We start from the raw sequence: 11,913 nt of genomic DNA on the forward strand, positions 1-11,913 counted from the left end.
GTTTTTGTCAAGGGTCGAAGACAACGGTTTGTTTAAACCGTTGTCTTTGAGCTGCTTTTTATTTAAGACTACAACAACAGTTTTTATAAACCGTTGTCTTTTCAGTATTGTTTTATATGATGAAAGAAAACGGTTTTACAAAAACCGTTGTCTTTGATTTTTTTTTTATAAAAAATTTGTAGATAATATTAAGTTTTGGAGGTCATATATACACACATACATATTACACACACTTATAAACTATAAACTAAAGGGAAAATAAAAGAAAGAAAACCTAACCCAATCCCTAGCCCTGTACGTCGCCCTCTTCCCCTCCAAAGTCTCAAGCCCAAGCCGCCGCCGCCTCTTCTCACCGCCAAGGAAGACTGGCCGACCACCGTTTGATCTAGCCATCAACTTCACGACCTTGTTTAAGCTCTGGATTGAAGTTTCCAGCTGCTTGAAGCTGTCGTTCGGGGTTGTTTCTTGCTCGATTTCTTGATCGATTTAGGTGAGTTTTGGTTCTATTTTCTCCTAGTTATCGTCGTTGGTTGTTGAGTTTAGTGAAGAACCTAAGTATTCTCCCAACTTCAGCTGCGCTTTCAACCACAGTTTGATTTTTCCGGTGGCTGCGTCACTCCGCCGCCTCGAGCCATCACCAGACTAACCAATTCATACAGTCTTGACGCTATTTTTGGGCAGTTTTTATGAGAATGTCGAGGCTGATGGTTTTCTTTGAGTATTAGAGGACTTTGGAGGCATTGTATTATTTGATCTGCCGTCCGAGAGTATTACTCTCTGCATTACAAAGATTTTATTCATTTGACTATGAGCCATTATGCTATTTCTCGGTGTTCATTGTTTAAATTAGAAAAATTAATGAAGAAATGAGCAGAGAGTAGAATGTGGGGATGCTTGTTATTTGTTTTAAACCTTGAATCCTATATTAAATTGTGCGTTATTTTTGTAATTTAGTTAAAGCTCTCTTACTTCTATGGCAATTGCAGCTTCGTGAACTCCAAAGAACCAGAGCAAGATATGCAGGATAAGTCTAGTGAAGCAGTTCATGGGGCTAAATCGGTATGGTTACTTTATGGTAGACTTTTGATGTTGTGATTTGAGTCGGCAGTTGTCATCTGTTAACAGATCTCTGGAATTTATCAACCTTATGATTTTTGTATGTTACACTTGATTGTTCTGCTGCACGTGATTGTCCTGCAGCTTGTAGTCCCATTTATTTTCTTTCTTCTATCACTTGCTGCTTTTCTAAAATTATTTTCTTCGGATTCAGTTAGCCATAATATGTAGACTTTGATTAAGATGTGTTTTCTTTTTTTCGCTACCAGAATATGGGATGCTCCCACGACTGTACCGACAGGAAGAAAGGACAAACACCAAGTGCTGATACCCAATATTCTTTGAAGCAAGAGGTATGGGGTAATAGATTTTCTAATCTTTGTAAAATACAAATCTCAATTGTTGTAAACCTTGATCCTAATACACAAATTACCACGCTAGATATTGCAGCTTGAAAATTGATGTATAATGACATGATGTGATGCACAGTGGTAATTGAAGGTTTTTTATTATAGCGTTGGAGTTGGTGAACTTTTTTCCTCGGGAGTGATGACCCAGTTGAAAATTGATCCTAATTCCATGCACTATGTGGATTTCTTTCCCAGGGGTGATGTCCTGGTTGAGAGAAACTGCAAATGAAATAAGCTTACAATACACTGTATGTTTGGTGTCGGAGTTGGTGAGCTTTTTTCTCGGGAAGTGATGACCCGGTTGAGGATTGTTCCGAACTCCATGCACTAACCGTTAATTAATGTCAAGCTTTGTTGTGTGATTGTGTCCTCTCTTATCTTGTCTGTTAATTAATGAACAATTAAGATGTTAATTAAATTGTTTCTGTTTTGTTATGATTTCTTACTTGTAAAAAGACAATGTTTTTTACGCGTTGCAAAGCCGTTGTCTTTGTTACATAAGACAACGGTTTTTATCCGTTGTTGGTCGAGTTTTTAACAACAATGGTTACAACATCAGTTTTTCACTCAAAATCAGTTGTCTTTTAGCGTTTTTCTTTTAGTGTAAATTATAAGTAATTTTTTTAAATAAAAATAAATATTTATGAACAATGTGGATATTATTCATAATTGATTAGTTACAAAAGAATCGAACTTTCAAGCTATCCTCGTTCCGAGGATCATATGGACGAGGACCCGATAAATCCAATATGAATCTTAAAAGATGAACAAACTATTATCGTATCTTTTACATTTTAACTGGTATTGAGAAGTCAAGTTTCGACATTTAAGAATAAATCTATTTTGAATTAGGGTCTATATTTTAAATAAATTATTATCATATTTTTTAAAAGGAAAACGACGATATGAACATGTGATGAAAAACGTCTGCATATTATTATTAGACTACATATTTCAAAACATGATTAGGAGATGAGCATGTGATTTGGTATATATTCTCAAATTTAATTTGATATTTCTCTTTAAAAAATTATGTCATATTTCATACCATATACGGTGTATGATATTTTGATTCTTCCACAATGCATTTTTGTGTTCTATAGTTATTATTTTAGAATAATAAGGATAAAAAGTATAAGTATGTAATGACTAATTCTTAAATGAGAAAATAAATTTTTTTGCTCAATTGATTTATTTTATTTTGTATTTTAAGTTTTTAAAGTTTGATTTTAATATTTTTTTTCTTTAAATCATAATTTGCTGAAGTATTGAATTTGCACTAAAAATACTGATGTGACATAAAAATTCTTACAAGCCATCGAAAAATTGACATGATATGAAAATTTTTTAAGTTATCCGATGTCATGTCAATAATTGAACTAAAATAATTAATAATTAAAAGTTAAAGTATTAAAACTACATTTTGAAAACTTAATTAACTAAACTCAAATTAGACAAGTAATGGAAAAAAAATTATTTTATCTTCTTAAAAATTGATAAATGATTTCAAATATCATAAAATAATTTGACGAAAAACTTTTACGGGGTGACTTGTTGTTTTAATAAATGTAATGTTATTTAATTTTTTTTAAAGGCATTTAATAACTTTTAGCTTTTTATAGTGGAGAAATGAGTCCTCATCAAAATATATATATATATATATATATATATATATATATATATATATATATATATATATAAAAGTGGAGGTATGATTTGTAAACATTTAGTTGAATATGCTTTACAGGTTGTAGTTCATAAAAAAACGAATCTATGCTATATTTGAATAAATATTAATTAATAATTTCAATTAATAATAAAATTATGTGAGGTTCGCCCGATAGTTCGTTGATCTTCTTAAATTATTTATTTTACTTTTAAAATATGCGATCAATGATCTGATTTATATTTTATTTTATGTAATAATTAAAATTAAAATATTAAATACATGAATATTTTGTCGAAATAAATAAATACCCGATGTGGTCGTATAATTCTGCTAAAATTTTCGATCAGTTCTATTTTGAATATTTACTTGGTTTTAGACGATTTATCTGTGAAAAATTCTTCTTCCAAGAACTCTTGACGAATTAAAAGATGGTAAAACTTTGTCGATTTGATGAATCTGGTGCAGCTGTTGAATTTATTGATCCACGGGAACCAATGGTGGTAACTCTCTCTCTCTCTGTCTCTCACACACACACACACACACTGTCGACATGTATGCGCATAATATTCCTCGCTCTGATTTTGATTGTGAGGTTTAATATGTTGGCGGTATTTTTATCAAAACATATTGTTAGACTGCATATTTCAAAACATGATCAAGAATTTAATAATTTTAGGTTTTCAAAGTGTAGACATGAGTCCACATACAAAGAAAAAAGTAAAAATAAAAATAAATGTGGAAAAATTTAGCTTGACAGGTTGTAGATTCAGGCTACGTTTGGTTGGAGGATAGAGTAAACTAATGATTAGTACGTAAATGATAAAGAAAATGATTGTGATAGGATTGTAATATATGGTGTAAAATAATATTATGTTTGGTACGATTTTTAAGTGTAGGATAATTTTGAATTTTTTGATGAAAAGACCAATTTGCCCTTCCCCTTTTTTTGAGCAACCGGCGCCGATCTTGTTTAGATCGGCGACAGTTTCTTACAAACCGTCGCTATCAGCGACGGTTTATGAAAAAACTGTCGCTATTAGCGACTGATTGTAAACGTCGTTATTGCGACGGATTTTTATAGCAACGGTTTTTTATAACCCCGTCGCCGATCTTGTTTAAATCGCCGACCAGTTTTTGCAAAACCGTCGTAGTAGCGACTGTTATGAAAACCTGTCGCTAGTGCGACGGATTTTTAACAAACTTCGCAACGGTGGCCGGTGGTCGGCCGCGGAGGCGTGTCGTCGGTGGTCGGCGGCGGCGGTCGTGGCGTAAGTGGTGTTGAGTTTGAATTTAGGAGAGGGTAAAACAAATGGAAAACTAGGAGGTATTAAGAGTGGGAAGGTTATCCCACTAAATTATCCGTATTATTGTCCAACAACCTTGTCGCTCGTGCGGACTTCTTCCTTATATCCGGTCCTGTGATTTGATAAAATCCAACCAAACAGGGTGATAGCCTGGAACAATAATCTATCCCGCTAATCACCCCGAAACCAACGCAGCCTCAAAGAACTAGGGACCATCAATATTAATGATCACATGGGCTGGTCGTTTGGCCTCGATATGATTGGCTGAACTAAAGAAACTTCAACTACGAGGTGAAAGAGCACGTGATTTTTACTAAATTAATGTTTGCTAAAATTATCATTCGCAAACAGTGAGCAGGTCATGTATAATTATTATTATCTTTATCCTGTGTGAATCAAGGCTATCAATCCGTTTACTCAGCAACCACACAATACACTAACTTCTTCCAAGAACTCTTGACTAATTAAAAGATGGTTGATGCTGCTGCAACAGTGGCTTTGGAAACGCTGCGTGATCTATTGATCGAAGAAGTGAAGTTTTTATCAGGTGTCGAAGGTCAGGTTGAGGATGTCGGAAGGGAGCTTCAAGCGATGCGCCGTTTCTTGAAGGATGCCGACAAGAGGCGGGACATATACGACTCTGCCATCGTGCGTGGTTGGGTTTCAGAACTTATGGATCTGGCAACAAGGGCTGAGGATGTTCTTGAAAAATATGCTGTTGAAGTTGTATCAAAAAGAGGAGCCAAGAACTTGAAAAAAAGGCTCAAAAGATTCACTTGCATATTGTGTGAGTGTTTGGCTCTTCACGAGATAGGGAAGGAGACTGCTGGTATTATGTCTCGCATGGCTGAACTCACCAAAGACCTGAGGTCTATAAGTATCGGGGAGGGGTCGTCAAGTTTCGAATACGTTGACGATCAACGATTGCTGAGGCAAACATACGGTCATGAGATTGAAGAGCACTTCGTTGGGATGAAGAATGATATAGATCGTCTTGTGTTGCGCATGAAAAATGATGATAGGTCATCTCGAGTGATTTCTATATGTGGGATGGGTGGTTTGGGGAAGACCACTCTTGCCAGGAAAATTTACCAACACAAGTTCGGTTTTGAAGCTCGTGCTTGGGTTTGCATTACGCAGAAACTTCAAGCAAAAGCTATTTTGCAGGAAATATTGAGGCAACTTCTTCCAGGAGAAAACAATGAAGGACAGACAATCGAATCTATGGTGACAAAACTATTCAATATACAGAAAGAGAAAAAGTGTCTGGTGGTTCTTGACGATATATGGGAAATTGATCATTGGAATATCTTAAAGAAAGCATTTCCGATTGAAGAATCGAAATCCAAAATTTTGCTCACCACTCGAAACCAAAGGGTTTCAGAGACAGGATTTGTCCACAAACTAGATTTATTGACGGAGGATGAAAGTTGGGATCTGCTTCAAAAGATAGCTCTTCCCATCCATCAATCTGAAGGTTAGTTTTATTCTGTGGGTTGATCGATACTTATAATAACCAAAATCCAAGTCCAACAAAATCGATCTCTCTTATATATATTTTTTCTTTGTTTGGTCGAGAATCACGTTGATTGAGATTTTGACTATATTTTGTAGCACGAGACTTTTCCTTTTCTTTACACGCCTCACCCTTCAATTTTTGACAATATTTTGTAGCCAACTCGAAACAGTTTGAAGCTATAGGAAGGGAATTGGTAGGCAAATGTGGGTGTCTACCCCTAGCAATATCCGCTATTGGTGGAATTTTGCGAGGACAACAAAATCCAGGGGACTGGAATAAGGTCCTCAAGAATATGGATTCGCACCTGAAGCACGGGAAAGGTGTTGATGCCAATGATAAAAGGGTAGAACAGGTGCTAAGCTTGAGTTATAACGTATTGCCTTACTACCTAAAATTATGTTTCCTGTATCTAGGATGTTTTCCAGAGGACAAGAATATAAATGTGGAAGATGTATATTTGATATGGATGGCAGAAGGATTGATTTCATCAGACGATAAAGGGCGAAATGAAACTCTTTGGGATGTTGCTGAACGTTATTTAAATGAGCTAGCAAGCAAATGCATTGTTCAGGTGAAAATGAGTATTGAGGGATTTAAATCATGCCGTCTTCATGATTTGGTGAGAGATCTATGTTTGTCAAAGGGAAAAGAAGACAAGTTTTTTGAGGATTCTCAAGGAAAAATTCGAAGATTGACAATCAATTTGAACGATGACGATTCACAGTTTAAAAATGCCAAATTACGATCTCTTCTATTGATATCCAAATCGAGATATGATTATCATGATATTACTCACATTTGGAAAAATCTACTCAGCAAGGCATTGCTCAGATATCTTAAAGTCTTGGTATTGGAAAACTGCATATTTGAGGATGATAATTTGCCTGGTGCCGTAAAAAAACTAGTGATGCTCAAGCATCTGAGTATAAGAGATAGCGTAGTCGTGGAGTTGCCAGAATTTGTGTGCAAACTACCATGTTTACAATCAATGGATCTTCGAGTGGCAAAAAAGATTACATTACCAAGTTCGATTGAAAAGATGGGACGATTGAGGCATCTCTTTCTGAAGCCAAGAAAAACAACGAAAATTGATGGTGGGAGACTGAGACTCGATGGCTTAACGGAATTGGAGACGTTGATTGGGTTCAGTAGTAAGCTCTTTGAAACCAACCATCTCCTCAAATTAACCAACCTCCAACGTTTTGATGGGATTGTTGATGATTTAGAAAGCCTTTCCGTGGTTGTTGATCACATCAGTAAACTCAAGGATCAGCTTCGGGAGGCAAGATTAGAAATTAATGTGAGGGATGATTTGAGTTCCGAACAAGGTTCACTTGTCATTGATTCGTTAATGTATTGCCCACTCAATTATTTATCAATTCATGGGAAATTGAGGAGATTCCCGACTTGGGACCCTCAGTTACTCCACAATCTTGTTTATTTGGTGCTTTCTGGTAATGAAATTGTGGAAGATCCGACGGAAACACTACAACATCTTCCCACGCTACAATTTCTTTGTTTAAGCAATGACGCATTTGTTGGCACAGAAATGGTTTGTGGGAGTAAAGGATTTCCTCAGCTCAAGAATCTCATACTTGAGGGATTGAGTAATTTAGTGGGATGGAGAGTGGAAGAAGAGGCAATGCCAAATCTTTCGGATCTCTGGATCTGTAAGTGTCCAAAACTGGAGATGATTCCAGAAGGAATGATTTCCATGGCTTCCATCACAAACCTGACCATATATGGCATGCCCTCTAATTTCATGGAGCGATTGAGAATTGGAGGAGAAGATTATCCCAAAATCGGTCATATACCATTCCTTGATTTTGGCTCAGGAATTCCTTGAAAATATTTCATAACTGGAGATGATTCCAGAAGGTCATTTCTTGACAACATTTCATAATTTAATCATGTTTTATCTTGTATATACACAACATTTTGGATTTGTGTGCTTCCAAACAAAAGGGCACTATATATTGACCTTGACATAATAAGTAATATCTTTGTTGTACCCATTCTACACTTTATCCGTCAAATATTGAAAATTAATATATGTTTTTTTTATTTATTTGATATCTTAGGCTACGTTTGGTTGAAGGATAGAGTAAACTAATGATTGGTACGTAAATGATAAAGAAAATGATTGTGATAGGATTGTAATATATGGTGTAAAATAATATTATGTTTGGTAAGATTTTTAAGTGTAGGATTATTTTGAATTTTTTGATGAAAAGACGAATTTGCCCTTCCCCTTCGCGACGGCGACAGTGGCGGTGGTGGCCGGCGGTCGGGCGGAAATGGTCTGCCGGAAAAGGTCGGCGGGTGAGAGGGCCTGAAACGTCGCTATTAGCGACGGAATAGCGACGGATTTGCCGGAAATGGTCTGCCGGAAATGGTCTTGCGACGGATTTACCGTCGCCGATCTTGTTTAGATTGGCGACAATTTCTGAAAAACCGTCGCTATTAGCGACGGTTTTTGATAAAACCGTGGCTATTAGCGACGGTTTTTGAGAAAACCGTCGCTATTTGGGACAGATTTTTACAAACCGTCGCTAACTTGAGTTTGAATTTAGGAGAAGGGTAAAAATGGAAAAATAGGAGGTATTAAGAGTGGGATAATTTATCACACCTAAATTGTCAGTATTATTTGTCCAACAAATAGTAGCTACAGTGCGGGCTTTTCAATTTTATCACGGGCCCTCGTATTTCCTAAAAATCCAACCAAACGGGTGATTAGCCGGGATAAAATAATCTATCCCGGCTAATCACCCGAACCAAACGCAGCCTTAAAGGTCAAACAAACATACTTGTTGTAGTTCAAGATCTCTAACATAAGTCAGAACATTACTTTCTTTTCAAATTAAATGATCATTTCTGTACAAATTTTAAAACATAATACTACTAGGATTTTGAATCACATGTATATTTTATTTTCTACTTATTTATATCAATAAAAATTTTAAATGATGAATATTCAAATTAACAAAAAAATCTTCAAATTAAAAATCTTAAAAGATGAATAAGCAAGTTAAGTTAGCCAAATAGAAATTCATCTTGGAATTAATGGAGGAAGCAACAAATAATGTGATTGCCGAAAAAATTGTGCAACAGTGTAGAAATTCATCTTGGACTTAACGGACCAAATTATCTTTAACAATTTAATCATCGTATAATATGTCATGCATATTAATTTCAAAAACTAATATAGTAATAATAATTATTAATATTAATAATAATATTTATAATTCCAATATCAAAATATTTTAAAAAATTATTTTTAAAATAAGACATCATATCTTTTTAACTCCTAAAATAACTCATAAGATATAAGAGTTTATAAGTTATTTCAAATAATTTTAGCAGTATAGGGAGGTGAATACAAAAAATTCTACAATTTTAAATGACTACATTTTAGAGGATTAATTGTTAATTCGAATGCTTGATATAACTTACACATAATTTGTAAAATCCAAGATCTCGATTTTATCGTGATAGTAGTTGTAATTTTTAGATTGGATAATTCTACCGTGTACAATATTTTTATTAACTCAAGAATTGGAAATAAAATCGTGTATTTTTCGGAATTTGAGATATGCAAGATCGTACCGGATATATATCTAAGATTTGACATACCTGGATAAAGTTTTTAGGTAGAAGATAATCCAATCTTGGAACTAAAAATCTTGAGGATTTTATCATGTAATTTTCGAAAATAATATTGAAAGATTTGTTAAGGATTTTCGAAAATAGTAGGGAGAGTTTACGAGATAAATGCAGTCTTGGGAAATATTTAAAAGTTCAACTACCAGGATTTTAGGAAAACTAATCCAAATATTATTTGTGGAAAAATACCACTAAATTTCGGATTTAAGTAAGCAAATTTGTGATTTTTAAGAAATATAATTTTTTATTATTTTAGGAAGTAAAAAATCTACCGAATATTGGGAATTAGACACAAAAATCGAAATTTTGCAGACTGGGCAAGGCATAATTTCGAAAATTATCCTTGGGATATATACATACATTTCGAAATTTAGGATAAAGAATAAATGTAGATTTGATCACGATTTTAGATGGAGATTTGATTCAGATTCAAACGCGATTTGGTACACGATCAGGATAGTAGCCAACTCCTATAAATAAGAGGGCTCAGTGTCTCGAAAATCACACCTCTTTTTCCCCAAATTTTCGAGAATTCCCCCCCTAGTTCCTTAGGATTTTCGAGCACAGCGAAGCGCTGCCGCAGTCCAGCCACCGGAGTTTTCACGTTTTTCTTCAAGAAATTTAAGGTAAGTGGGCTTGTTTTAAATTATTGAATTTCGATGCATATATTTTCGGTTTTATAAAAATTCGGGCGAGTACAATTCTTCTTCTACACTCTTCTGGTTACGATCTTTTTGGCATGATGTAAATGTTTTGACACTGTGAGAATTCAACTCGATATGGGTGGGAATCCCAACCATACGTACCCTGACGCGGTGGGGGAGATAACCGCTATACGGCCTCGTCCCCTTAGAGGAGTAAAAATTATGGACTGATATCAGTAAACCATTGAAAGTAGATGAATCTCAGTGTCTGGAAAATGTTATGCATGTGATATGAATGATGTTATGTAAGTCATGTGATTTCGAAATTTTATGCATGTTGTTATATGGTACTCGAACGGCCCCCACTTGCTGAGTATTCCCAAAATACTCACCCCTTACAACCTTCTCAGATAAATCCGAAGAGAAATCAGAGGAACAAGTTGAGTAAGAAGATTCGGATCAATTTTGGGGATGGTGAAATTATTTAAATATCGAGAATTATGCTGCAAAGATTTAAGAATTTTAGTAGGTTTATTTTAATTGTAAACGCTTCCGCAATTTATTAAATTTATTCAGTTGTAAAGACAATGGTTGTTTTTTCGAATTTATGAAATAAACTGGTTTCGGTTTATACTGTGCTACGAGGCTAGTCGTTTTTTCGATTTTGTGATTGATGAGCGACGCCGGTGTCAATCCCGAGTTTCGGGGCGTGACATTTAAGTGGTATCAGAGCCGCCAAGTTCATAATCCGAGTGCGAAAAATCGAGTTTCAAAAAAAAAAAATTTCGGAAATTTTCGTATTTCGGCCAAACAGCACCTTACGTGCGCCGCAGAACTTTTTCGTCGATTCCGGCCGTGTCCGGTAGTTTTTCTTCGATCGGCGACCTGTTCTAAAATCGCCTCGACATAACTAACAAAAGCCCCTAACCAATTTCAGATTTAGTGTTCAGGTGAAGCCGTAATTTCAGATCTAAGACTTGGGCATATAAACCCTAAAACGCCGAAAACATTTTCGTCCAATTACCCTATCAATACTACTCCGATTTTAAATTAATTTTATCCTAACAATACGCAAGCCATGGGTAACTTTTAGCATCAATCAATTTTAGGATCGGATCAACCGAGCGGAAACGCTCAAATTCGAGTTAGTTAGCGAGTTGCGCGATCGTTCCGGCGAAATTAGGTTACTTTCCGACCGATTCTGGTCATGCCGTCACCGGTTCTGTGACCCTTACCCAGTCGCCGACACACGCCTTTACTCCGACCATACTCCGGCGAGTCAACTCGGCCGAGTCAACGAGTCAACCCGCCAGCATGTGTTCTTCGATTTTTTTCGTAGGAAACTCCGAATTCGGTTCTGTCAACTGTTCTGGAACCCTCTCGACGTAATCTTTCAATCCATATGTTAATCCCTAAACTTTCTATTTTTGGAAAATATCTCGAAAAATCTCGTTCAACGCAGTGCTTATCGGATTTTTATGGAATTTTATTAAGGAAACTATTAGTATTGACCTATATTGTTGGGATTGTGCTTATCGGAGATAATTTGATTTATGTTTCTGACGTAAGGTGAAATATTTGATTTGGGACAATAAATTATTTATGGGAAGAAAAAAAAACTAGTATGCGAAAATCTGATATAAGAGTT

The 11,913-nt window shown here is 35.4% G+C and overlaps 1 protein-coding gene and 2 long non-coding RNA genes across 6 annotated transcripts; 2 read left to right on the forward strand and 1 right to left on the reverse strand.

Annotated features, from left to right (window-relative positions):
• The first annotated feature begins 240 nt into the window (after positions 1-240).
• LOC140812826 (uncharacterized) lies at positions 241-1,587 on the forward strand. Of its 3 annotated transcripts, none has more exons than XR_012113761.1 (4): positions 241-490; positions 574-877; positions 955-1,059; positions 1,326-1,587. It is a non-coding gene; the product is annotated as an uncharacterized lncRNA (long non-coding RNA). The 3 variants fall into 3 exon arrangements; XR_012113760.1 differs by having other exon boundaries at positions 574-767; positions 987-1,059; XR_012113759.1 differs by lacking the exon at positions 574-877 and having other exon boundaries at positions 987-1,059.
• A 3,176-nt stretch (positions 1,588-4,763) lies between these two features.
• On the forward strand, positions 4,764-7,870 carry LOC140812247 (probable disease resistance protein At1g58390). 2 transcript variants are annotated; one of them, XM_073170474.1, is made up of 2 exons: positions 4,764-5,916; positions 6,135-7,870. In XM_073170474.1, the coding sequence occupies exons 1-2, from the start codon at positions 4,911-4,913 to the stop codon at positions 7,802-7,804; spliced, it is 2,676 nt and encodes an 891-aa protein (XP_073026575.1). In that variant the 5' UTR covers positions 4,764-4,910; the 3' UTR covers positions 7,805-7,870. The 2 variants fall into 2 exon arrangements, with proteins under 2 accessions (XP_073026575.1, XP_073026574.1); XM_073170473.1 differs by having other exon boundaries at positions 4,769-5,916; positions 6,114-7,870.
• Positions 7,634-8,289, reverse strand: LOC140812250 (uncharacterized). The gene is made up of 2 exons (XR_012113632.1): positions 7,891-8,289; positions 7,634-7,799 (listed from the first exon to the last, which is right to left on the reverse strand). It is a non-coding gene; the product is annotated as an uncharacterized lncRNA (long non-coding RNA).
• Positions 8,290-11,913: the final 3,624 nt, after the last annotated feature.

The sequence above is a fragment of the Primulina eburnea genome, chromosome 14, assembly GCF_022965805.1.
Source record: "Primulina eburnea isolate SZY01 chromosome 14, ASM2296580v1, whole genome shotgun sequence".
NCBI lineage: Eukaryota > Viridiplantae > Streptophyta > Magnoliopsida > Lamiales > Gesneriaceae > Primulina > Primulina eburnea.

Excerpts from the sequence above, each read along its gene's own strand:
- LOC140812247 (XM_073170473.1), top strand. The coding sequence starts at position 4,911 with ATGGTTGATGCTGCTGCAACAGTGGCTTTGGAAACGCTGCGTGATCTA. Across the intron at positions 5,917-6,113 it reads TCCCATCCATCAATCTGAAG|CCAACTCGAAACAGTTTGAA; the intron begins GTTAGTTTTATT and ends AATATTTTGTAG.